Source organism: Macaca thibetana, chromosome 15, assembly GCF_024542745.1.
Source record: "Macaca thibetana thibetana isolate TM-01 chromosome 15, ASM2454274v1, whole genome shotgun sequence".
NCBI lineage: Eukaryota > Metazoa > Chordata > Mammalia > Primates > Cercopithecidae > Macaca > Macaca thibetana.
In genome coordinates this window covers 4,871,783-4,899,693 of record NC_065592.1, presented here as the reverse complement: position 1 = coordinate 4,899,693, position 27,911 = coordinate 4,871,783, and the positions used below count along the sequence as shown (strand labels likewise).

General features: G+C 47.5%; 2 protein-coding genes across 5 annotated transcripts in view; one reads left to right on the top strand and one right to left on the bottom strand.

Annotated features, from left to right (window-relative positions):
- The window catches only part of DPH7 (diphthamide biosynthesis 7), an 807,287-nt gene that overhangs the window by 295,019 nt on the left and 484,357 nt on the right, over positions 1-27,911 (top strand). The gene's annotated exons all lie outside the window — the stretch shown is intronic.
- The window catches only part of CACNA1B (calcium voltage-gated channel subunit alpha1 B), a 251,604-nt gene that overhangs the window by 80,854 nt on the left and 142,839 nt on the right, over positions 1-27,911 (bottom strand). For all 4 annotated transcript variants that reach the window (XM_050759692.1, XM_050759688.1, XM_050759689.1 and 1 more), the window contains 3 exons: positions 21,607-22,407; positions 20,271-20,488; positions 268-394 (listed from right to left, as the gene is read on the bottom strand). In XM_050759692.1, coding sequence (XP_050615649.1) covers positions 268-394; positions 20,271-20,488; positions 21,607-22,407 — 1,146 coding nt within the window. The remainder of the gene's footprint in view (positions 1-267; positions 395-20,270; positions 20,489-21,606; positions 22,408-27,911) is intronic.

Sequence of the window (27,911 nt, the reverse complement as noted above, 5' to 3'; positions counted from 1 at the left end):
CACACACGCCACATAGGAGGTGAGGAGCCCAGGCCTGGAGCTCATCCCAGCTCTGCTGAGGCTGCCTGTGAACAGTCACAGAACCTCCTGTGCCCGCGTCCTCTTCTGCAGAATGAGGCCACACGGGCACGTGCCTCTGGGGACTGCTGTGGTACTCAGAGATGTTTGTCTACATAAGTGTGCAGAATCAGAACACGCTGTGTTCCCATGGGTCGCGATGCAGGGGTGAGCGGGCAGCCACACACACCGGCAGGCAAGGAGACTCACAGGTTGGTGGGGCTTAAACAGAACATGGAGCTGTACGGGACGATGGGCCGGGGGCCGCTCCTCATCACGTCATCCGCTTCTACCTCCTTCTTCCCCTCTGTTTGGCTTTCCAGGTCCACGTTACCACCTACAAGGACACAGGGCCCCCGAGTAAGGGGTGTGGTACACACAAAGTCACATCACGTGGCTCTCTCCCAGCTCCCATGTCCCCAGCACTTGCGTCAGGTCCTCGCAGGCCCACCAGGGATGGCCTGCAGCTAAGAACACCGCTTCACACACACCACCACGGTGCACGCCAGCCAGGACCACCGTCTGCCGCGGAGACGTGAACAGACCCTTCCTCACCTCTTGCTGCACCAAGGTTGGGAACAACACAGAACCCAGCACTGCCCCCGTGGCTGTGGACACCCCCGCCTCGCTGAGCGGGTCTCAATGCGCTGAGAAGCCCAGAGCCTGGTGATACCTTCCCACTGCCTCTGCTGGGACCGCGAACCCGCAGCACAGGGAGGAGCCGGGGCCAGCCCCAACCCGCAAACCCACAAGGGCTCCCTGTTCCTCGTTGTCCAGTCTCCCTTGACCTGGGATTTTCTTCCTCGGGATCCCAGGAGAAGGTCCTGTGAGGCCATAGAGCTTGGAAGGACACTCTTCCCGGGGGGACCCAGCCTCTGCTCAGGCCCTGCTCCCTCGCCAGCCCCCACTCGTCGCCTCCTTCCCCCAGGGCCCATCTTCTGCCGCTCAGCACCCCACCCCACCCCAGCCATGCTCCCACAAATCAAACTCCCCAGGGCTAACATGGCCACCACCTTGTTGTTTTCTAAGGTAAATTTTGTTGTCCCTGCCCAGTGTTTTTTGTACAATAATTCTCCATTTTCAACTATCCTACTGTATATTTTAATTTTTGTAGGTGACAGAGCTCTTGAGACCTCAGGGACACCAAGGAAGACGTGCAGTGACTTGGAGCCGCCTCCCACTGCTGCAACTCATTTTGAATTCTTTAAAGAAATATCAAAGCAAATAGGATTTTAAAGAGCAACAAAGTGAAGGTGCTAATCGAGAGCCCGCTGTGGAGCCCTTGACTGCTGGCCACTTTGAAGCCCTGCAGAGAAAGGCTGTGCCAGAGAAAACAAAGCTTCGAGATGAGCATGAAAACAGTCAAGGCCACAGCAGTCGGGGTCTATACCACTGAGGATGCTGGCTCCAGAGCCAAGATAACCAGGCCCCGCCCACGAGCACAAGCTGTTTAAAGCGACCACTTTTGAAATGGGCACCGTCACACTTCCCTGTTGAAAATGAAAATTATGTAATCTGAGAAAGCAATCTGGCAAAACTTACTTGAAGCCGTAAACAATTCTACTAATTTATTAGACATTACCTGCTAAGGAAATGAAGTTTGCCCACAAAAATAAGTCTTCCCAAAAGTTTTTGTTGTAAGTTTGTTTATTTTTTGTTTTTTGTTTTTTAATTTGAGATAGGAGACAGAGTTTCGCTCTTGTTGCCCAGGCTGAAGTACAGTGGTACCATCCTGCAACCCCCGCCTCCCAGGTTCAAGCAATTCTCCTGCCTCAGCATCCCAAGTAGCTGGGATTACAGGCGCTTGCCACCACACCCAGCTAATTTTTGTATTTTTAGTAGAAACAGCGTTTCGCCATGTTGGCCAGGCTGGTCTTAAACTCCTGACCTCAAGCGATCTGCCCTTCTTGGCCTCCCGAAGTGCTGGGCTTACAGGCGTGTGTTGTAAGTTCTTTTACAATAACAAAAATTATAAAATGCACAACCATAAACTGACTAAATAAAATATGCAATATTTATAAGAAGCACCATACTATGGATATTACACATGCCACAGCTGTGGTGGGAGGGATCCCTTGAGCCCAGGAGTCCCAAGCAACGAGATCATCCTGGCCAAGATGGCAACAGACCCTGTCTCTACAAAGAAATTTAAAAATTAAAAAATTAGCTGGGTGTGTTGGCACGTGCATACAGTTCCAGCGACTCCAGAGGCTGAAGCAGGAGGATCACTTGAGGTCAAGAGTTCGAGGTTACAGTGAGCTACAATGGCACCACTGTACTCCAGTCTGGGTGACAGAATGAGATTCCGTCTCTAAAATAAATGAATAATTAATTAACTTAAGTAAACTGGGAAAAAAGAATCAGTCCGGATTCAAAGAAGACTTTTGTTGCTCAAAATAAACATAACGAGGATGCCAGAGCTTGGATGGAACTATTTCTCATGAAATTGATTTACTACAACATAGGAAATCATATGAAAGTCATATGATCGATCATAGGGAAAAAAATGTCAATTAAGTCAAAGCAGAAGAAAGAATGGAAAGGAAAAAATGAAAACTGCAACAGACTAAAGTCATTGTTGGAGAAAGGCTATTTTTAAAAAGACTTAATAGTTAAAAAAATTAAATCCCTGAAATAGGAGACAATGAAGCAAAACAGCGAGCTTTGGAGGGGAATACAGAAAGGAAGAGAGCCTTCACCAAAAACAGCCACAGGCAGACACGGCCCCGGTGCTTTACTCCTCCTAACAGCAGGCGACGGCAGCACAGGTCCCCCTTGAGGCTGAACTGAGGAACTGCCCTTTCCAGTGCAGGGGTAGGAGTGCCAAGCCTTGGGCTCACTTCAAGGTGGGGAAGCTGAATGAGAATCATCCCCAAAGGGGAGCTAAAGTAAGCCCAGACTGGCAGCACCCCAGGCTTCTGGAAACAACAAATGCAAATCCGCTCTGACAAAAACCTTCCTCAGTTGGCCTACAGAATCCCCACAGATTGGGGGAATCTGGAGATAATTTAAGCTGTTATTTCCAAGATATCCCAAGAGAAAGGATTTCTCTCCTATACATCTGGAGAGATACAAGCTATGTTCCATCCTTGGGAAAACTGAAAACGTAGTTAATTCATTTTCTGTAGGGCTTAATTATCTCACAAAACCCTGGTTGAGAAAAGGAGGATGTGATGTTTAATACTGAGTGTCAACTTGATTGGATTGAAGGATACGAAGTACTGATGCTGGGTGTGTCTGTGAGGGTGTTGCCAAAAGAGATTAACATTTGAGTCAGTGGCTGCAGAAGGCAGACCCACCCTTGATCCGGTGGGCACAATCGGATCAGCTGCCAGCAAATGTAAAGCAGGCAGAAAAACGTGAAAAGGAGACGACGGGCTTCACCTCCCAGCCTACATCTTTCTCCCATGCTGAATGCTTCCTGCCCTCAAACATCAGACTCTAAGCTCTTCAGATGTGGGACTCAGACTGGCTCTCCTTGCTTCTCAGCTTGCAGAGAACCTATCGTGGGACCTTGTGATCGTGTAAGCTAATACTTAATAAACTCCCATATATATATCATATATATAGTACATATCCTATATACTTATATGATATATAGGATATACTCACACCCCTAAAGACTTCATATATATAGACAGATATATACTATATATATATAAATATATAGAGAATATATATTCTATTAGTTCTGTACCTCTAAGAAAACCCTAATACAGAGGATTAAGATTGGTCATATATGAACTCAAAACATCGCACCAAACACACCATGAAACAAGGTCACCATGACTGAAAGACACAAGAGAAACAATGAGTACACTCACTTAGACCCCTAAAAACAGCAGAAACAATGCGTACACTCACACCCCTGAAGACTTCATATACAGGAATTCTTAGACGAGATACATAAAATAAGTAAATATAGGCCGGGCGTGGTGGCTCATAACTGTAATCCCAGCACTTTGGGAGGCTGAGGCGGGTGGATCACTTGAGCCCAGGAGTTCAAGGCCAGCCTGGGCAACATGGAGAAACCCCATGTCTACAATAAATACAAAAAATTAGCTGGGTATGGTGGTGCGCCTGTGGTCCAACTACTGCAGAGGCTGAGGTGGGAGGATCGCTTGAGCCCAGGTGATGGCCACACGAAAAGCCCAGACGTCATCACTGTGCAGTAGATCTAATGTAACAAAACTGCATTTGTCCCCCCTACATCTATAAAAATAAAAAAAAATTATTGACAGGTCAATCAAGCAAAATATTAATGAATATAAAGAATATTTGAGTAATACAACAAACAAACCTGATTTAGCATACAAATATAAACAGCTCAGAGCTCACAAAATTAGAGAAAACATATCCCTCTGAAGCACATACAGAACAAGAACAAAGAAAAAAGCTGACCATAAAGGCCAGGCACAGAGCAACTGCAAATGAATTTCAAAGAAAACTATCATACAGACCATGTTCTCCTAATCACAGTACACTTAAGTTAGAAATTAAGAAAGAAACCAGAAACAAAGAGATTAATTAGTATTAAAATTTTACATTTGGAAACTGAAAAAAAGACTAAAGAATTCATGGGTCAAAAATGATGTAGTCACAGATGATACAACTGTGTCCAAAAAAACCAAAATAATCGGCCGGGCGCGGTCAAGCCTGTAATCCCAGCACTTTGGGAGGCCGAGACGGGCGGATCACGAGGTCAGGAGATCAAGACCATCCTGGCTAATATGGTGAAACCCCGTCTCTACTAAAAATACAAAAAACTAGCCGGGCGAGGTGGCGGGCGCCTGTAGTCCCAGCTACTCGGGAGGCTGAGGCAGGAGAATGGCGTAAACCCGGGAGGCGGAGCTTGCAGTGAGCTGAGATCCGGCCACTGCACTCCAGCCTGGGCGACAAAGCGAGACTCCGTCTCAAAAAAAAAAAAAAAAAAAAAAAAAAAAAAACCAAAATAATCTACAGGAAAATTACTTAGAGTAATGAGAGTTCGACAATTCTGTGGCTGAATACAGAACCAACAGATGAAACTGCTTATTATTTCTATGCAGTAGAAGCAAATAATTAGGAAAGAAAAAACTTTTAAACAATACCATTTTAAAAAACAGAATAAGCAAGGTAAAAAGACAAAAAGACATTTTCAGGATAGAAGAAAAGAGAGATAAATACAAAAGTGAGATTAAAATCCTACAATTTTCTATTTGAATTACAAAGGCCATGGAATTAATGACATATTTTTCGCTCTCTCTCTCTTTTTTTTTTTTTTTTTTTTGAGATGGAGTCTTGCTCTGTTGCCCAGGCTGGAGTGCAATGGCGTGACCTTGGCTCACTGCAACCTCCGCCTCCTGGGTTCAAGGGATTCTCCTGTCTCAGCCTCCTGCATAGCTGGGATTGAAGGCATGCCCCACCACATCCGGCTAATTTTTACACACTTTTGTTTTCTTCTCAGTAGAGACCGGGTTTCACCACATTGGCCAGGCTGGTCTCGAACTCCTGACACCAGGTGATCCACCCACATTGGCCTCCCAAAGTGCTGGGATTACAGGCATGAGCCACTGCATCCAGCCACTTTTCTCTTTTTAAAAAGCCCACCAAAAAGCCTGAAAGCAATAAGAACCCAGTAGCAATGACCACAGACGACTGTCTCTAAATATCTTATCAAGGAGCCAAGGCGTCTCGAGTCAAGTTCTACAGAAGCACACTGTGAGGTGGGACGGGCTCCCAAAAGAAACCAGAAGGGAGGAGAAAAGCAAGACAGGGAAGTGAAGAAGCCAAGCAAGGATGCGCTTCAGACCAAGTCCTGCAAAGGTGGCTCAGGCTCTCACAGAGACACTCTGGGCTCTCGTCTGAACCAGAAGGTTGTCCTGACTGAAGCCAGAGAGCTGGCTCTCCTACACCTGCACCTTCCCTTCATTAGCTAAGTGCCACCTTGGGGGATGCAAACTCCCATGCACTTCCCATGGTTCCCGTAGTCCAAGGGAAGTCTCTGAAGAGGAGCTGAAGAGGAAGCCCCTGGAGGCAAAGGCCACCAGAGTACGGGGGGTAAGGGGGTGGAATCTACAGAAATCATAGCAGTGTCCAGCGTGTGCTGCTTCTTGAAGAAATAAGCAATTCCAGATCGGGGGCAGGAAGTGTTCACAATGATCCTGAAACATGCTGTCATACAAGAAAACCAGAAAATTGTCAAACTCTATTCCAGGCCTGCGAGAAGGGCAGAAAATCAACTTGAAAGGGTGAACAATGGCCAAGATAGGACAATTTAAGCACCAAAAGTAATAGTGACTGCAAAGAACTGAAATACATCAAACACATTCAAATTCAAAAATTTACAATAATCATTTGCTTATAGCTCTCACTGGTCCTATTTGTTAAAGGGCATTGATTCCTTATTTCGAAAACTTATAAATAAAGGGACAGAATGAAGCAAGTACCTTGTTCAATACACATACAAACTGCATTTCAGGGTAACCAAGCAGTTGATGAGGTAAGATCTTTCTTACAGAAAAAGTCAAAATAACAAACACAGAAAGAATCGTGAAAGTATAAGTTCACCATTTTGTGACCCTCCCTGAAATCACAGATCTGGGTAACAATCATCTATGTCACTAGAACCATTTGGGGAAAGACCAGTGGAGAACTTTACAATGGCAGATCAGGCTAAACCCACTGTTCCATGTTAGTCTCACCCAGAGAGACACCAGACATGACATAGCTCCTGATACCATGAGGCAGGAAGTGTACACCACCACCTGGAAGCCTTCCAAAAGAAGGGAACTGGATTCCTTCCCTCTCTCTTTTTTTTTCTGAGACGGAGTCTTGCTCTGTCACCCAGGCTGGAGTGCATGGCGCGATCTCAGCTCACTGCAACCTCCACCTCTCGGGTTCAAGTGATTCTCCTGGCTCAGCCTCCTGAGTAGCTGGGATTACAGGCGCCTGCCACCACGCCCGGCTAATTTTTGTATTTTTAGTAGAGACGGGGTTTCACCATGTTGGCCAGGATGGTCTCGAACGCCTGACCTCAGGTGATCCTCCCACCTCGGCCTCCCAAAGTGCTGGGATTACAGGTGTGAGCCACTGCATCCGGCCTGGATTCACAACAGGATCTAGACATCCTTTGGTTGTCACCACTAGGGGGTGCTCCTGGCATTGAGAGGGTGGAGGCCAGGGATGCTGCTAGGCATCCTAAACTGCAGAGGTCATGGTCCACAACACAGCTGCAACAGCTCCCCGGCTTAGAAGCCCCTGTTCCGGATCTAATTACCAGGTAACAGAACGCACTGAGGACAGAGAACTGTGCCAAACACCATCACGATGCAAACAGCCAAACTGAGAAATTCTACAGAACAAACCATGTGTTCTCCTCAACAAATAAATGGCATGAATAAGGAGAGGAAAACTGTTTTAAAGTAAAAGAGACTTAGACAGATGAAGCAAACTCAAATGAGTAAACCTCGTTTGAATCCTGACTCAAACCAACCGTAAAAAGTTATTTTTGAAATAACTAGTAAAATTTGAACTTGGAAGAGGTGTTAGATAATACCAGGGAATTATTATCAGCATTGCTAAGTGTGACAATGCTCTATGGCTATGATAAACCCTTAATTGTCAGAGACGCTTACTGGCATATTACACCTAAAATGATACACAAGAAAGCAAGAAGACGCATAAGTGAAACAGCACTGATGAAATGTGGGTGACTGCTGAGGGTGGAGATGAAGCACGGGAGTTCACTGCATTTTCTCCACTTTCCCGTAAGTTTCAATTCTCCACAATAAAAAGGATTTTATTTAAGCAGCCCCAGAGAGAAGACAGAGCCATACATGGGAACAACAATTTAGACGAATGACTGGCTTCTCAACAGACACAACAGAAGGCAGAAGACAGTGGAGCAGTCTCAATATGCTGAAAGAAAGATAACAAATGAGAATTCTCTACGATGTAAAAACCACTTCTCACAAACAATGGCAAAAATAAGACTGTTCAGGCAAGCCAAGAGAATTTACCACCATCAAACCTCACGAAAAGAAATTAGGGAGAAGTGAACAGATCGCAAGGTCAGGTGATCGAGACCATCCTGGCTAACACAGTGAAACCCCATCTCTACTAAAAATATAAAAAATTAGCCAGGCATGGCAGTGGGCTACTTGGGAGGCTGAAGCATGAGACTCACTTGAACCCGGGAGGCAGAGGTTGCAGTGAGCCAAGATTGCGCCACCACTGCACTCCAGCCTGGGCGACAGAGTGAGACTCCATCCCAAAAAAAAAAAAAAAAAAAAAAAAAAAAAAAAAAAAAATTAGGAAAGCTGTTCTTCAAGCAGAAGGAAAAAAAAAAAAAGAAATCCAAATGGATGATCTGAAATATAAGGAGTGATGAAATATGAAAAGAAATAATGGAATCAATTGCAAAACACAGGGAAAGAGAACAAGATAGAGAAATCTCTGTCAATTAGAAATTTAAAATCATACTTATTTAAAAAAAACTTCATGAACCAAACAAGAAATCTTAATCATGCTTGGAAAAAAAATTAAAACAAAAAATGTAAACTTTCAATATATAACTATAATAACTCTAAGAGTGAAACTTAAAGTTTTAAACACATTAGCAAAGTAGAAAAGCTCAATGTCAAGAGCTGACTATCCAACTAATACATTGGAGAAAGAATATTACAGTACACATACACAAAGTAGAAGAAAGGAAGTAATAAACAAGAACAGAAATTAGCGAAACAGAAAATGAAAATACAGTAGAGAAGATCAAGAAAGACAAAGACAGGCATTGATAAACCATTTAAGTGGACAAAACTTCAGGGAAAAAAGAGTTTATCAAGGGAAGGAGGGAGGGAGGGAGGGAGGGAAGGCTATCAGAAATATAAAAGTGGCCACGGGCCTGGCGCGGTGGCTCACATCTGTAATCCCCGCACTTTGGGAGGCCGAGGCAGGTGGATCACGAGGTCAGGAGATCGAGACCATCCTGGCTGACATGGTGAAACCCCGTCTCTACTAAAAATATAAAAAATTAGCTGGGCGTGGTGGTGGGCACCTGTAGTCCCAGCTACTCAGGAGGCTGAGGCAGGAGAATGGCATGAACCCTGGAGGCAGAGCTTGCAGTGAGCGGATATTGCGCCACTGCACTCCAGCCCGAGTGACAGAGTGAGACTCCATCTCAAAAAAAAAAAAAAAGTGTCCACAACTACAAATCCATCAGAAACGTAAAAGAGAATACGAAACTGGTTCCTACAGATATTGGCAGTCATCTTTTTCTTTTCTTTCTTTCTTTTTTTCTTTTTTTGAGACAGAGTCTCACTGTTGCCCAGGCTGGAGTGCAGTGGCGCGATCACAGCTCACTGCTCACTGCAGTCTCCACCTCCCGGGTTCAAGAGATTCTCCTGCCTCAGCCTTTCAAGTCGCTAGGATTATAGGCACCCATCACCATGCCCAGCTAATTTTTGTACTTTTAGTAGAGATGGGGTTTCACCATGTTGTCCAGGTTGGTCTCGAACTCCTGACCTCAAGTGATCCACCAGCCTTGGCCTCCCAAAGTGCTGGGATTACAGGCATGAACCACTGTGCCCAGCCAGCGGTCATCTTTTTCTTGAGATGATATAAGATAATGAAATGCCTGCATGATGAGATGAAGTGAGGTGAATGACATAGGCATTGTGATGTAGGTGCAAAATTCCAGAAGTAATTCCTGAGTTTTAAGTCGTTAGCTGTTCTAAGTATCATGATGAAACCCCACACAGTTCTACTCCGTCCCACCTGGACTTCATCAGTCACTTAACAGCCACCTTGGTTCTGAGGTTGGCTGTCGTGGTATTGCAGTAATTATGTTCAAGTAACCCTTATTTTCCTTAATAATGGCCCCAAAGTGCAAGAGTAGTTATGTAATAAATATTTTCAGATCACAGTGGACCTCGGATAACAGAAAGCTAGGAAAGTGAAACCATGGATAAGGGGGGACTACCATATATAAGATCCTTGGACATCATATATAAGGCAAACATAGTATTCTAAAAGGTGGAATGAAGAAGGAAAACATTGGCTAGGGACCTTGGGACCTGAGGAATGGCACAATAGTAAGTTTCTCATTTGAGTTTTCTTTTATGCCTCATATATATCCTAGATTTGGTACTAGTGAATCCAACAACCCAGAAATGCCAATAGGTACAGATTTTTTAAAGGCTCAATAAACCCAGCTCTCCCTCGTGAAACGACTAGGAATGAGGCAGCCTAGTGAGATATAAAACTTATAGACAATAATCACGAAACAACAGCCAAACTACACACACACACACAAAAAAAAAAAAAAAAAAAAAAAAAAAAAAAAACAAACTATGACCCTACCTCCACTTACACCAGCAGAAACTGGGTGGGGAGCCTAGACTTCCACCCTCACCACCATCCCAAAGCCCCTGCTAGGGTGGCCTCAGAGACAGCCAAGTGGGAGCAGGGACTTTCATCCCTATCGAGTGGTAACAAGACCCCCAATACACAAGATCACACAGGGGGCCTAGACGTCGCGTCTCACCCAGCAGGAATGAGGCACCCTCTTCCTCCTAACTCAATGGAGCAAGCCCTAGTGGAAAGTCAGGACTTCTACTGCTATCTTGAGGTGATAAGGTCTATCTCCATTGTGTCAAGGCCGGCCAGATGGGGAACAGTAACAAGATACTCCTCTCTCTCCCAGCCAGGCTGGTATGAATGGAGGCCTAGTGGGGAGCTCAAACTCCCAGCCTAGCCTAGCAGTAATGAGTAATCCTCTCCTAGAGTGTCGATGGAACTCAAGTGAAGAATCTATACTTCTATCCCCACCTGTCAATAATGGGGCAACTCTCTACAACCCCTATAATACGGTTTGGCGTGTCCCCACCCAAATCTCACCTCAAACTGTAATCCCTATAATCCCCACGTGTCAAGGGAGGCACCAGATGGAGGTAATTGGATTATGGGGGTGGTTTCCCCTATGCTGTTCTCATGATAGTGAGTCTCACAAGATATGACAGTTTCATTAAGTGTCTTGCACTCACTCTGTCTTGCCACCCTGTGAAGAAGGTGAATGCTTCTCCTTTGCCTACCGCCATGATTTTAAGTTCCCTGAAGCCTCCTCAGCAATGTGAAACTATGAGTCAATTAAACCTCTTTCCTTTATAAATTACCTGGTCTCAGGTATTTCTTCATAGCAGTGTGAGAATGGACTAACATGCCCCACTACTTGCTGGCGTGGCATCACAGTAGACAAGCTAAAACTGAAGATGTAAATAAGACTTAGGGCTCATAACATCATACCAGAGAGTCTAGGTTTCAACCAAAAATCACTCATCGCACCAAGAACCAGGAAAATCTCAACTTGAATGAGAAAACACAATCAACAGACACCAAGATGATATAGATGTTAGAATTATCTGACAAAGATTTTAAAAACACCCATTATAAGAATGCTCAACAGATAATTTAAAACACACTTAAAACAAAAGAAAAATATAAAATTCTCAGCAAAGAAATAAAGTCTTAGGAAAGAAACGGAAGATACAACAAACCAAATGGAAACTTCAGAACTGAAAAATACAATGACTGAAATTAGAAAATCAATAGATGGGCCACAGCAGAATGGAAGGCACAGAGGAAAGAGTCAGTGACCTGGAAGATAGAATAATAGAAATGATCCAATCTGAGCAACAGAGAGAAAGTAGACTTAAAAAAGTGAATAGAGCTCAGGGGCCTTTGGGACTATAACAAAAGATCTAACATTCATGTCATCAGAGTCCTGGAAAGAAAAGAGAAAGAGGCAGAACTAAAGAAGTATTCAAAGACATAAAGGATGAAAAATTTCCAAATTTGGCACAAGATATAAACCTACAAATTCAAGAAATTGAGCAAACCCCAAACAAGATAAACTTAAAGGAACTCACATCAAAGCACACTGTAATCAAACTTCTGAAATATAAAGACAAGGAAAAAAATCTTGAAAGCAGCGAGAGATAAACAACATCTTACCTATAGGAAGAAAACAATTCGAATGACAGTAGATTTCTCATCAGAAACCATGGAGCTCAGAAGGAAGAGGCACACGTTTTTTCAAGTGCTGAAAAAAAAAGAACTGTCAACCCAGAATTCTATACCCACTGAAAATACCCTTCAGGAATGAAGGGAAAATCAAGACATTCTCAGATGAAGGAAAACTAAGAGAATTTGTCACCCGCAGACCTATCACAAAAGAATGTCTAAGAAAGTTCCTCTAAACAGAAAGTAAATTATGCAAGAAGAAATACTGGACTATCAGGAAGGAAGAAAGAATAACAGGAGTAAAAATACAGGTAAATACAATACACTTTTCTTCTCCTCTTTTCTAAATTACATTTGACAGTTGAAGCAAAATTATAACATACTCTGATGTGTTTCTAAAAGTACATAGAAGAGCTATTTAAGACAATTATATAATAAATGGAGGAGGAAAAAGAGATATAAAGAGAGGTAAAGCTTCTATATTTCATAGGAACTGGTAAAATGACTACATGAAGAGACTAGAGTAAGTTATGTATATATAATGTAATACACAGGGCAACCACTAAAAAAACCTATACGAGGTCTTAAAAAACCTATAAAAGAGATACACTAAAAAATACTACAGATAAATTAAAAGGAATTCTAAAGTACATTCAAGTAACCCACAGGAAAGGAGAAAAAGGAAACCAAAGAAATGAAAAACAGAAAGAAAAAAAACAGAAAATAAGAAATAAAATAACAGACTTAAGCCCTCATATATCAGTAATTACGCTAAGTGTAAACAGTCTAAATATGCAAAATAAAAGACAGAATTGACAGAGTGGATTGAAAACATGAATGCTATCTACAAGAAATTTACTTCAAATATAACTATATAGCTAGGTTGAAAGTGAAAGCGTGAAAAAATATATACCATGCACATATTAATCAAAAGAAAGCAGGACTGAATGTATCTACATAAGATAAAGTAGCTTGCAGAGGAAAGAAGATTACCAGGTATAGAGAAGGACATTACACAACAATTAAAGGGCCAGTCCATCAAAAAGACATAGAAATCCTAAATATGTATGTGCCCAAAAACAGAACTGCAAACACATGAAGCAAAAACTTACAGTACTGAAAGGAGCAAAGATAAATCCACATTTATAGTTGGAGACTGAATACCCTTTTCTCAACAACTGACATATCTAGACAGAAAATCAGAATGTAGACGAAGATACTCAATAACATCATCAACCAACAGGATCTAAATGATGCTTATAGGAATGTACACCAACAACACAGAATGCATGTTCCCTTCAAAGGTTCACAGAACATACATCAAGATATGCCACATCCTGGGCTACAAAACAAACCTTAACAAACTTAAAAGAACTGAAATAATACAGAACATGTTCACCGACGATAAAGTAATCAAACTAGATGTCAATAACAGAAAAACAGGCAAATCTCCTAATGTTTGGAAACTAAACAACACACTTCTAAATAGTCCATGAGTCTTCTCAAAGGAAATTTTTTAAACGGGACTGAAAAAATATACAGTATGAAAACCTGTGGAATGCGGCTGCCAAGAGAGAAACTTACAGAGCTAAATGTTTACAGCAGAAAAGAAGGAAAGACTCAAATCAACAATCTAAGCTCCTACCCCCAGAAACTAGAAAAGAAGAGCAAAAGAAGCCCAAAGAAAACAGAAAGAAGGAAATAATAAACAGTAGAAATCAAATGAAATTGAAAACAGAAAAATAATAGAGAAAATCAATGTAACAATAATTTGTTTCTTTGAAAATATCAATAAAATTGTATATACAAACTCCTAGTAAGACTCACAAAGACAGAAGAGAGAAGACAGCAAATTACCAATATAAGAAATGAGACAGGAGTTACCACTACAGATTATGCAGACATCAAAGGGATAATGAGGAAACATCACAAACAACTGTACACACTTAAATAAAGGGACTAATTCCGGCCGGGCGCGGTGGCTCATGCCTGTAATCCCAGCACTTTGGGAGGCAGAGGTGGGTAGATCACGAGGTCAGGAGATCGAGACCATCCTGGCTAACATGGTGAAACCCCATCTCTACTAAAAAAATATATATATACAAAAAATTAGCCGGGTGTGGTGGCAGGTGCCTATAGTCCCAGCTACTCGGGAGCCTGAGGCAGAAGAATGGTGTGAACCCGGGAGGCGGAGCTTGCAGTGAGCCGAGATCGCGCCACTGCACTCCAGCCTGGGCAACAGAGCGAGACTCCGTCTCAAAAAAAAGAAAAAAAAGGGACTAATTCCTCAGAAAGCACAAACTACTACAACTCATCCAATATGAAATAGATAACACTGTATCTATTAAGGAAATTATATTTGTAATTTTAAAAATCCAAAAGAGACATGCTTCATTTGCAAAATTTCCCATTTAAAGGAGAATTAATATCAGTTCAACATAATCTCCTCTAGAAAAGGAGAATTAATATCAGTTCAACATAATCTCCTCTAGAAAACAGAAGATGGACAATCCATTCAATTCAAAACATTTTATTAATCCGATATCACTCTGATACCAAAACCAGACAGAGACAGCACAACAAAGAAAACTACAGAGCAACATCCCTCATGAATACGGAGGTAAAACTCCTTAACAAAATATTAGCTAATAGAATGCGGCAACATAGAGAAACAATTATACACCAGTAGGGTTATTCATAATGACAAAGGCCAGTTTTTTTTTTTTTTTTTTTTTTTGAGACGGAGTCTCGCTCTGTCGCCCAGGCTGGAGTGCAGTGGCACAATCTCAGCTCACTGCAAGCTCCGCCCCCCGGGTTCCCGCCGTTCTCCTGCCTCAGCCTCCCGAGTAGCTGGGACTACAGGCGCCCGCCACCTCGCCCGGCTAGTTTTTTGTATTTTTAGTAGAGACGGGGTTTCACCGTGTTAGCCAGGATGGTCTCGATATCCTGACCTCGTGATCCACCCGCCTCGGCCTCCCAAAGTGCTGGGATTACAGGCTTGAGCCACCGCGCCCGGACAAAGGCCAGTTTAATATTTGAAAATAAATCAATATAAACTACCATATTAACAGAAAAAACACACACATAATATCAATTGATGCAGAAAATTATTTGACAATATTCATCCACGCATGACAAAAATTCTTTAAAAAAAAAGCAATAAAGGAAAACTTTCTCAACTTGATAAAGAACATCTACCAAAAAACAAAACAAAACAAAAAACAAACAAACCCAAAAACCTTACAGCTAATATCATATTAAATGATGAAAGACAAAATGCTCCCTCCAGGAAAGATATCGGTTCTTGCCACAGCTATTCAAAATAGTACTGGAAGTCACAGACAGTGCAGTAAGGGAAGACAGGGAAATAAAAGGCATATATGTCAGAAAGGAAAAAACTAAATCTGTTCACGTGCAGATATCTTATACTCTCTGTGGAAAATCCCACAGAATCTACAAACACACACCTAGCACAAACATAAGCCAAAATTACATAGTTTCTTTTAAAATTTGATGAAAATGGGCTGGGCGCGGTGGCTCGTGCCTGTAATCCCAGCATTTCGGGAGGCTGTGAAACGCAGATCACTTGAGGTCAGGAGTTCGAAATCAGCCTGGCCAACATGGTGAAACCCCGTCTCTACTAAAAATACCAAAAAATTAGCTGTGTGTGGTGGTGTGTGCCTGTAATCCCAGCTACTCGGGAGGCTGAGGCACGAGAATCGCTTTGAACCCGGGAGGTGGTGATTGCAGTGACCCGAGATGGCACCACTGCACTTCAGCCTGGGCGACAGGGCAAGACCCCATCTCAAAAAAAAAAAAAAAGAGAGAAAAAAAGAAAAACAAAAAACACAGGATCAAAAATGACGAGGAAAAACACTGAAACAGAGGGAAATTTTTAAAACTTTAAGCCACTCTTAAGGCTATGTAAATAAGTGGGAAAACCTAGATCAAATGGATAATTTCTAGGGAAAATACAATGTACCAAACTCATCTCGGGAGGCAACAATGTTTAAACAGACCAACATCCATACAGAAAAAGAGGTATTACAAAGGAACTACCCTACAAAAAGAGATCAGACATCAACAATTTCGCAAGATAATTCCATCAAATATTTAAAGACCACATAATTCCTATACTACTTGAGCTACCCTTGAGCACAAGAAGACATTCTAATTATTCTTATGAACCAATAATAGGTATATCCCACAGAATATATCCTTGGATAGTATTTCCCAATAGAGCACTGCCAAGTTTTATAATGCCCATGCTTCTGAAAAACATATATATCTTTCATTACAGTGTTGTTGGCTTTTCTGGCTGATATTTATGTTTTAAAAAAGTATACATGTCCAAAAGTCAATATAATGTTTTTAACAGAATAATGTGGGGAACAACTCTCAGGCAGGATTCCAAATTCAGTTGGTTGTGTGAAGAAACCTGAAAGAGCTATTCCTTCAAGATGGATCCCAAGTGGGTAACTAAGCCTACATTTAAGTCAGACAGAAGCTGTCATATGCTGAATAGAGGTCCCAGAATGCTCACACCTTTTTAACTCTGGGAGCTTTTAGAGCTCACCTGAACCAGCCAATCAGAGTTCACTTGCCTCAGCCAATCAGAGCTCAGCTATATTGACCAATCAGAACTCAGCTGTGTCAACCAATCAGACCAAGCAAGTCTGAATCCTTCATTTGCATAAAGGGACTTAATTAACAGGAAATGTCAAACCTTCGCCTTCATTTTACAAGGAGGGCTGCATCTCCCTGGTTTGCAAATTGTTCACTAGAATAAAGCCTGTTTCCTCCAAATTCCTTTTCAGAGAACTTTTGTTCACAGTAAAGTTACAGGAATCACGTATGGATGTTTTTGAAAAGTACAACAAGTTTCAATAAAGGAGGTATCTAAAGCAATTGCTTATTAATAGCTATTTTAACTGGTAATCAGGAAACAATATGCTAAGCATTTATGTTCTATTATGATTGTTTATTAGTTTTCATTGTTTAACTGTGCTTTAATTATATTTTACAAAATTGGTTATGAAATTTTAGTTGACACATAACACATTATAATGTTTTACCATTTAAAATAATGGGGCCAGGCACGGTGGCTCACGCCTGTAATCCCAGCACTTCAGGAGGCCAAGGCAGGTGGATCACTTGAGGTCAGGAGTCTGAGATCATCCTGGCCAACAAGGCGAAACCCTATCTCTACTAAAAATACAAAAATTAGCCAGGTGTGGTGGCAGGCACCTGTAATCCCAGCTACTCAGGAGGCTGAGGAAGGAGAATTGCTTGAACACAGGAGGTGGAGCCGAGATCGTGCCACTGCACTCCAGCCTATTGACAGAGCAAGACTCAGTCTCAAAAAAAAAAAAAAAAAAAAAAGTGGGGTGGGGTGTGGAAATGAGACCCTCTTTTAGAACATTTGATTTTCAGGAATGGAGCTGTGAAGTTAAGCAATAGATAACTCTATGTCATTGATATTTAAACCTTATGATCCTCAAATGTGACAAAAGCAAGCTACAGAACACATCTCGCCTAAAAGTATCAATCCAAAAATCCTACAAAAAATGTTAAACAGAATCCAATGGCATATTACAAAATAAATATAATAACCACTTGGGTTTATTCTAAGATTGCAAAGATATTTCATATCGAAAACTTCATTACTATAAATCCCCATATCTAAGGGGAAAAAAATATATGATCTCTATGGATGCTGAAAAGGTCTTCAACAAAATTCAACATCTATTCCAGATTAAAACACTTACTGAAGTAGGGACTAATGGATATTGTAACATAATTTTACAGACACACAGACACACACACACATACACACACACACACACACACACACACGCACACCCCTCAGGCCCCAAACCAAAATTTTATTTAGTGTAGGCAGAAACAAGGTAATGCCCAGTAATTCCATTGTTATGTGACACTGAAATCAAACAAAAAAATAATAATGAGCGGTATAAGACTTAGAAAGAAAGAGTTAGAAGTGTATTTTCAGAAGTTTTGATAATGTATCTGGGGGAAAAAAGGGGGAATCACAGTGAAACTAATAAACAATTTGAGGATTCAGAAAAGTAGTAGGACACATAATCAACATATAAAAACTAATAGCCTAGATTTCTATTTCTAGTAGAAGTAATAACAGGGACCAGACAATCACTTGTTTTTAACAATCAAAAACACCAGACATTAAGAGAATGAAAAACCAAGCTACAGACTGGGAGAAAATGCTTGCAAAACACATATCTGATGAAAGACTTGTATCCAAAATATACAAAGAACTCCTAAAACTCAACAATTATAAAACAAACAACCAGAATAAAAAGTGGGTAAAAGATCTGAATAGGAACCTCATCAAGGAAAATTATACACATGGCAAATAAGCATTTTAAAAGATGCTCAACATCATATGTCATTAGGAAATTGCAAAATAAACAAGATATCATTACACGCTTAATTATAATAGCTCAAATCCAAAGTACTGACAACACTGAATATTGGCAAGGATATGGAGCAACAGGAACTCTCATTCATTGCTGGTGGGAATGCAAAATGGTACAGTCCCTTTGGAAGACAGTTTGTCAGTTTCTTATAAAGATAAACACAGTCTTACCATATAATCCAATAATCATGCTGTTAAGTATTTACCCAAATGAGTTGAAAACTTATGTCCACACAAAAACCTGAACATGAATGTTTATAGCAGTTTTATTCATAATTGCCAAAAACTGGAAGCAACAAAATGTCCTTCAATAGGTGAATAAACAAACTGTGGTACACCCAAAAGACAGAATATTAATGCAATGCTAAAAACAAATGAGTTGTCAAGCCACAAAAAGACATAGGAAACTTAAGTGCATATTGCTAATGGAAAGAAGCCAACCTGAAAAGGCTGCATACTGTATGATTCCAGCCCTATGACAGTCTAGAAAAGGCAAGACTATAGGGACAGTGAAAAGATCAGTGGCTGCCAGCAAGGGTGTGGAGTAGAGCATAGGGAGCCTGGGGAGGAGTCACATCTGGATTTCTGCCGATGAAAGCCAGGTAGGGACCCTAGGCTCATCCTCAAGTTGATCCACAGACAATCAGGTGAGGGAGCTGGGCAGGCAGACTCCCTTGTGCCCATGGGAAGTAAACAAGTAAATGAACCAAGGGCAACTTTCCTCCAAGGAAGCAAAAGAAAAGGGGAGGCTGAGCAGTTAGAGGCTGTGTCTTCCACGGTTATACCTGGAATTGAGAGCCAGTCCACAGGCCCCAGGTGAGAGCACCTGAGCAAGAGAGAATGTCATGCACACGTCTGTGTGTGGAGATCCATCTGCAACACGGGCACGCACACATCTCTGTGTGGGGATGCATCTGCAAACATGGGCATGCATGTGGTGGCACCTGATTGAGTCTGTCTGGTCTGCTTATGACCTAAATGCTTCTGTTGGCATTCATGTGAGTCCTGTTTCTATGGCCTCTCTTCTACCCCTTTTTTCTCTGTACTTAAGAAAGGAGGGCTCCTCCTTGATGCCCATGAAATACCCGTGCACCTTCCCCACCATGTAAGGGGCCTGTATTTGTAATCTCTCCCTATTAGACAGGCTTGAAGACAGGAATGATATCTTGGTCCCCTGCGCCCTCAGGGACTGCACACAGGCAGGCATGGGAAGGGTGCTCACTTGGGATGTGCCGAGCATGTGAGCAAGCAAGGGGAGGAAAGAAGGCAGCTCAAATAAAGGCCTGGGAGCAGCCTCAGAGCATGGATGGCATGGGCCCATGACCACAAGGGCAGACGCGGTGGAGAGCCTCCTCCTCTGCAGCCCCTCGCTCTCAGCCCCAGTCAAGGCCGTGGACAGAGTCCTCAGCAGCTTTTGTGCAACCATCAAGAGCTGTGGTCTGTCTTCCTGACAAGACTGTCTCCCTGCTGCTGTGCTCTTAGCACTCTAACATAGCACTTGGCACTTAGTTGGCAATGTGCAAATATTTTGGGAAGGAAAGAGAATGGAGCTCAACCTCAGTTATCTCTGGGGCACTCAGAAATCAACAGGACATCAAAGGACAGATGTTGACAGCAAAGGACTCCCTCTCCAGCCAGGAGAACAATTCACAGAGGCAGGCTGGGTCCCCAGTGGCTGCTGTGGAACAGGAGGGAATGGGGGTTGCTGGACCTGCACAAGATGGGCCCTGCCCTACTGGCACAGGGAGATACTCACTGGGAACGACTGTGGCTTCCCCAGGAGGGCCTGTCAGCATCACTGGGATGTGTACAACAGTGCTCGGGTCTGGGGGCTGACTGCCCATGCGAGTGACATTCCGCTGATTGTCTGCATCCTCTGGCTGTTCCTCCACCTTCTGGAGACAGGTACTGGGCAGCGTGTGCATAGGGCCCACAGTCACCATCCCACTGGTCTCCAGGTCACAGTGTGGCTCCCTGCAATCAAGAATGAACATCAGGCCCGGGTGCGGTGGCTCACACCTGTGATCCCGGCACCGGGAGGCCGAGGCAGGAGGATCGCTTGAGCCCAGGAGTTCAAGACCAGCCTGGGGCATATGGCAAAACCCCATCTCTACAAAAATTAAAAAATTAGCTGGGCATGGTGACACGTGCCTGTAGTCCCAGCTATTCAGGCTGGGAAGGCTGAGGTGGGAGGACCGCTTCAGCCCGGGAAGTTGAGGCTGCAGTGAGCCATGACTGCGCCACTGCACTCTACCCTGGGCGACAGTGCGGCCCTGTCTCCAATAATAAAATAATAATAATAATGCACATCAGCAAAATCCTATCAACCAAAACCCTTAAACCCCCATGCAGACCAACTAAATCTATGACCACCTGCTCTGCTACTCTGGCATTCTGTATGTTTTTTAAATTAACCTCTACACCTCTGTGTCTTTAGTCTGAAAGGCAGGGTGGGGCGGACCCACCGACACACACAGACAGGGCGGCGGCTGGGTTACCCCGGGCTGGGGTCTCCAGCAGCAAGTATTTTGGTTGGTTTGTGGCCAGTAGGTACCTGGCAACTGCTGGTCTTGGTCACTGGACCAGTTACCCCAGGCCCTCACAGCGTCCGTGAGTCCTGCCCCAGGGAGCAAGCTGGGCTAGCTGGGGTTCTTCCTGTCATGGTCACACAGCCTGGCCCCCACACCCCGCTCTGCGCCCAGCCCACTGGCCTGCTCAGGCTTCCCTCGGGCCCTCCTGCCTCTCCTTCCTCCACAGCAATCCCCAACTTTCTCTTCTCCCAGGGCCACTTTGTTCTTTCCAAACCAATCGTAACAATTCCCACTTAAGCCCTCCCTTCTTAAATAACAGCTGGCATTCACGCACCACACTTGCCCTGCCAAGTCTTTCACAGGTCGACTCTCCAATGCAGGATTGTCACCACCCCCCCACCATGAACGGCATGCGGAGACCCCAGCCGGGATGGCCCTGGACAGGGCAGCGTGGCCGGCGGTGCCGCCTCCGCCGTGGACCCCATTCCCGCAGCCAGCACTGGGGCTCGCACCGCCCGGGTCAACCCCTCCCTCACCGAACCCGCCCAGCCGCGGACTCACCTGGGCTGGTGGTTCCGGAGCTCCTTCTCCTTGTCGGCTTCCACTATCTCGGCCTCCTTCTCCGTGGCCTCCTTCTCCGTGGCCTCCTTCTCCACAGCCTCGTGCGCAGGCTGCGCCTTGTGCCTGGCCCGGTGCCGCCGCGCCGGCTCCTCCCCGCTCTCCACCTCCCGGGGCCCAGCTCGGGGGCCGCCACGGTGCCGCGCTCGCCGCTCGCCCTTGGCTCCTGCGCACTCCTTGTTCGGATCCTGGTGCCGGTGCGCGCGGTGGCGTCGGGGCTCCCGCTCGGGCGCCTCCTCCGGGGAGCCGCGCCGGTGGTGCCGCCGGCCGCCCTCGGGGCCCGGGCCTCGGCCGCGCTCGCTCCGCGCCTCCGGGGGCCCCGCAGCCTCCTTGCTGTGGCTCCGGTGCGGCCGCGGCCGCTCCTCCCGGGCAACAGGCTCCCCGCTCTCCGCCTTCGGGGCCTCTGCTCGGTCCTGGTCCCCCGCCGCGGGGGTCTTGTCCTTGTCGCGGTGCCGGTGGTGCCTGCGCGGAGGGTCGACGCCCTCGGGGGCCTCCGCAGCCTCCGGCCAGGCCTTGCCTCCCACGGGCCCCCGCGCGCCTTCGCGGCCCAGCTCCACCACCAGCGGCCGGTCCAGGTGCGTCTTCATGTCGGGCCGCAGGTGGCGCGTGGTGGCGAAGCGCCGCCGCTCCTCGGGGTCCATCTCGCTGTACAGCGCCTCGCAGCTGGCCCGCAGGTTCTGCAGCCGTAGCTGGCTGGCCCGCTGCTCCCACACCGAGCGCGCCTTGGCCGAGTTCTGCTGCCTGCTGCGGGGAGACCGGCGGTGAGCGTGGCCCCACGCCTCCGCCCGCCCGCCGCTCTCCAGGGGGGCCACAATGGACACACAGCAATGGAGCAATGGCGCAGGGAGGTGGGAGGTGTGGCCGCGGGAGCCCCCACACCCCTCGGGGGACGCGGATCAGCTGGGGAACGCCCAAGGGAACAGAATTCAGCCCCGCCCCCCACGGTGTCCCACAGGACCCGCAAGGTGACAGCACCAGCCTGTCAAGAGGACCCCCTGGGGGCTCAAGGCCGAGGGGTACAGGACAGTGGGAATGCACCAGACAGGCCAAGCAGGTGGGTGGGCGGCTGGCCAAGGCCACCGCGGGAGGGAAGGGCACATTACAAAGGGGCATGACCTATGGAGAGACAGGAGCCAGGGAGGCCCTGCAGACTCCCTGGGAGCTGGCCCCTGCTCTAGCACCAGTACAGTTGCTACAGGAAGGGTGGGACACGCGGCCCCTTCTATAGAGGCACTTCCCCATCGCTACCTCCAGGAGGCAGGCCACCAGCCAGGTGAAAAGGCTGTTTGCCAGGGAACCCAGGAGGCAGGTGCTGGGGCAGAGCAGACAGCAGCCAAGGGAGCACCTGGCCCTCTCAGGAGCAAATGCAGAGCCTCTGCCAGTCCCCGAGGTGGTCAGCCACAGCCCCGCAGCTGCCTCCTGGCTCAGTGACCAGGAGGCCAGAAGTCAGGTCTGAGGCTGGAAATGCCCCCTCCCGTGGCCACCAATGCCCTCCTCTCTCTTGACGACGGAGAGCCCCTCCCTCCACTGGGAGCAGAGCCAGAACATGGTCCCCGGAGCCCTCCAGCACCAGGGATGACCAGGGGTCTAGGCTCCGTCCTCACTGCATGGGCTACCAAATGCCTTGACCCCTACTCCAATGTCATGGGCCCAAGCACCTCCTCTATTCACACATCACACATGGGGCTCCATAGCCCAGAGTGCATGGGAAGCCATTTGCATTCTGGGCCTTCTGCTGAGTAGGACCACCTTTGGATAAGGTCTTATTATCCCAATACTGAGCTCCCCCATCGCCAAGGAGAAACCTCATCTGAGGCCTGAGGCCCACCCTGGAGCCTCCCAGGCTGCTGGATGGCCTTGGCGGCAGCAGTGACTACCCCAACAATGAAGGCCATGGCATCTGTCTCCTGCAACCGCCACGTGGTGCTCTGGGCACAGTGCCCACTTCAAACAGTCCTTACAACCACCTCAAGAATCAGGTGCTACTCTTGTCCCCATTTCACAGATGAAGATACTGAGACTAAAGAGAGGCTGTTACTTGCTCAGGGTCCCACAGTGAGTCAGGATCAGACACAGGCAAGGGCAAAAAGGAAAAACATTTGTAAAGAAGACATGAGTCCTTGGCCAGACCCCAACTGCACTAACAACCACGGCCTGCAGAGGTCCAGGCCGGTGGCCACCAGCTCCAGGGCCCTGAGCCGCTGAGCACCACTCTGACCTGCAAAGACAGACCTCAAGAAGGCCGAGGGGTACAGGACACTGGGAATGCACCAGATAGGCCAAGCAGGTGGGTGGGCGGCTAGCCAAGGCCACCACGGGAGGGAAGGGCACATTACAAAGGGTCTTATTATCCCAATACTGAGCTCCCCCATCGCCAAGGAGAAACCTCATCTGAGGCCTGAGGCCTCAACCCTGAGGCACAACCCTGCAGCTGGCCCACCCCAAGCAGGTAGACAGTAAATCCTGCCCCTTTGTAGAAGTCCAAGCTGCAGTGGGAGCAATGTCCAGGGGCAGCACCTTGCACCAATGAAAGCAGAAGTGTGGTGTCTGTGTCTCACCTGGGAGCTTGGGTGGGGTGGGGGCAGGTAGGGCTACCTGTAGGGGCCATCTGCAGACCCCCAGCCTCAGTTGAAGCCCCTGGCCCTGACCTGTATCCCTGATGCATTGAAACTGTGCTGCCCCTGCTCCCAGGGGTGCCCTACAACTGACCCACAGACGACCCACCAACCCCAGCGGGGACCAAGACAAAAGGGCTCTACTGTCAACAGTGCTGAGTGGTGTAAAACAGAAGGCAGCCCGGGGGCGTGCACCAGGCACAGGAGCCCTGTGAGGGCGGAGGCTGTTCACTGCCTCCAGTCTCCCAGTCCACTCCAGTGCCCGAAAGGGGCCTAGGCTCTGAGCCACTTGGTCGGCAGGGTGGCCTGCTCTGATGAAGCCGTGAATCTTGGGGACCAGAATCGCAGTGAGGACCATGGGGGAACATGCAGAGGCACAGGGTCTGTGTGAAGGTGGGGTGGGCTCCAGACCACATAGCTCTGCCATCACCCTTGCATTCAGGTGCGGCTCCTTCTCGCCCAGGAAACACCTGGAGCAGGGAGAGGCCAGGCTGTCTGCTGGACTGAGGGCACTGTCAGGCTGGCAGACTCCCCTGTGACTACCCGGGGAAGAGGAAGAGGCTGAGCAGCCTACACTAGAGGCACCTGCCCACCCCACTACAGCCCCACTGGCTCCACCTGGCCTGTTCCTTCTGGGCCTATCTGCTGTTCTCGGCCCTAATATCATCAGAGACTGTCTGCATCTGCCCTCACTCGGCCAGTAGTACCACCAGGTTCCTCTCTGGAGATATCCCCTAGGTCTCTGGATCTGTGTGCCGGGGCCGTCTGCATGGTGTCTTCAGTCAGCCTGCACCTCCCCTGGCCACTGTCTCTGTCCTTGCTCTATCTGGCACGTATCCACGCCAACTTAGAGTGAAGTGTGGCTGGTGACTAATCCAGGCAAAGTCCTGGTTTAAAAGGGCTCTTTAAGGAGGTCACATGGACGACTGGCACCCCTGTGTCCTGGCCTCAGCTGGGAGGCACAACCCAGCTGTTCCCGGGGGGACAGCTCAGCCACACTCAGCCAGGCGCTGTGGCAGAGCAGAGGCAGGCGCTGTGGCAGAGCAGAGGCAGGCGCTGTGGCAGAGCAGAGGCAGGCACTGTCCGGACAGCTCAGCCACACTCAGCCAGGCGCTGTGGCAGAGCAGAGGCAGGCACTGTCCGGACAGCTCAGCCACACTCAGCCAGGCGCTGTGGCAGAGCAGAGGCAGGCACTGTGGAGGACAGCTCAGCCACACTCAGCCAGGCGCTGTGGGGAACCGCAGGACTCAGAAGTGGCCTCGAGGCGCTCTGTGGTCCTGCTTTGAGGTCTCTGGGCTCAGATAACCCGCAACTGCTGACAAAATGAAGCAGCCCTAGTATGCCACCATGGATACCTGCCATCTGCATTTTTTTTTTGGAGACGGAGTCTTGCTCTGTCACCCAGGCTAGAGTGCGGTGGTGCGACCTCAGCTCATTGCAATCTCTGCCTCCCGGATTCAAGCAATTCTCCTGCCTCGGCCTCCCAAGTAGCTGGGACTACAGGCACTCGCAACCACTCCTGGCTAATTTTTTGTATTTTAGTAGCGACGGGGTTTCACCGTGTTGCCCAGGCTGGTCTCGAACTCCTGAGCTCAGGGAATCTGCCCACCTCAGCCTCCCAAAGTGCTGGGATTACAGGTGTGAGTCACCGTGCCCAGCCGCCATCTGCATCTTACACCTTATTCCACCCTGCGGATGGATTCGGGATCCGGCATGCTTTCTTGCCCCAGGAGACATCAGTGCTTCTGCCAGCCAGCAGCAAACAGTGCTCGGGGAAAGACTGAGCCCAGCTCCATGCTGGCTGCCAGCAAGGAAGCACCGGGCAAGGGGGTTAGGGGCAGCAGGGGCCTCACCACCATCAGGACACAGACAGGACACCTGGCCACTTCCATCAGGTGCCAGGTGGCCTAACTGCACCTGACCACTTCAGGGACCCCTCACCTGCAGGGCCTGGCCTGCAGAGTCTTCCCCTGGAGGGCAAGGCCAGGCCCTGCAGGTGAGAGGTCCCTGAAGTGGTCAGGAAGCCATCCGTGAGCACTTCTCCATGAGAAGCTGCCCGAGGGGAGGCCAGCCAGTCACTCCCTGGAGGGCCACCCTGGGGTTTCCACGTCTCTGCCTCAGGCCCTGGGTAGTCTACTGTAAGCTTCACAAGTGGACAACAGCTCTCTGCTCTTGCTAGAACGAGGACTTCCTGAGAATCACAGACACAGTCCCTCCCGAGTAAGGGGCCTGGGAGGACCCATAAACGTCCCCAGTGAGCCCCTAAAGAGCACTCTCTGCTGTGCCTGCTCACAGGGCCCTGGCCTCATGGGAACCACAAAGAGACCTGAGCCCGTGGCGCCCAGTCCACTCAGGAGAAGCAGACACACTCGAGACACCGAAGGGAGCGGACACAACAGTCAGCAGACAAAAAGACAGAGACCAGGAGGGAAAGGAGGAGGGGCTGAGCACAGAGGGTCTGACCCCGTGGCAGGACTCGGGGACGTCAGGGAGCAAGCCCACCATTCCCCGCTCAGGCCACGGAAGCCTGGAGCTGCCCCATGAAGCAAATGGCTTGTGGTGAGAAAGCAGAGTTAGGAGTGGAAGGAAGGTGTCTGCATGTAGTTATCATGAAGTCATGGATGGAATATCATAGCAGAGCGACTCACGGTGAGTTCACGCTGGAGACAGATGAGCTGCGAGATACAGTACCTCGAGCTTGCTTTACAAAACTGCACATGCAAAAAACAGAACAGACAGAAGTGAGAAAATCAGAGAGAGTTCTGAGGAACCAGTGACACTGAGAGCCACGCCAGTGTAGGCGCAGGCTGCCGTGTGCATCTGGACAGGAGGCCGCGGACGCGTCTGTCAGACGGGCACCAGCCGAGACCTCAGGGTGAAAGAGAAGTTGAGAACCAATTCCACACATGCAGAAAAGTGAGACTGCAGAAAAGTGAGACAGCAAACCCTGTAATTGCTGGAAGACAGAAGCCATTAGCTTGGGGGCCCATCCATCACTCAGCACACACTGCCCAGGACAGGCAGTGCGGCTGGGAAGACCCAACACCGATTTTCCTGCAGTTCCAAACAGCCCCCAGCACCCTGAGGTGGGAGGCTGACCGCACTGTCTCCTGGCCCTGGAGATGGGGCAGCATAGGCTAACAAAGGAGGCAAGGGTGCCCTTTCCAGAGATGCCCTTCCCGGAGATGCCGCCTGGGCCCTGCTGCCAGACCCACCTGCCTTCCGGGCGAGCACCTGGGCCCCACTCTGGTTCCAGCCCCAGTGCTCCCCAGGCTGCAACCCAGGCGCTTCCAGGCCACCAGGACACCTCCAGGGCAAATCAAGCTATACCCCAACCCACCTTCCTTTTGGGTGCAGTTCCAGCCATTTCCAAGTGACTTTTCAAAGGCTTTTCTAAAACCAACAGAAGGAAACCAAAGTTTCCTTTACAGCCATTTCCCTCCAATTAGCTTCCCAGGGGAGGGCCAGGTGGGCTCCAGCCCCTCCTTCTCATAACCAAGGTCTCTGTGCCTTTGTGGGCAGTCAAAGCAGCTTACTGCTTACCCACAGGCTCTGGGTACAAACAGGCATGTGTGTGTGAGAGGGTGTGTGAGTGTGACACTGTGAGTGATGAGTGTGTGAGACTATGTCCGT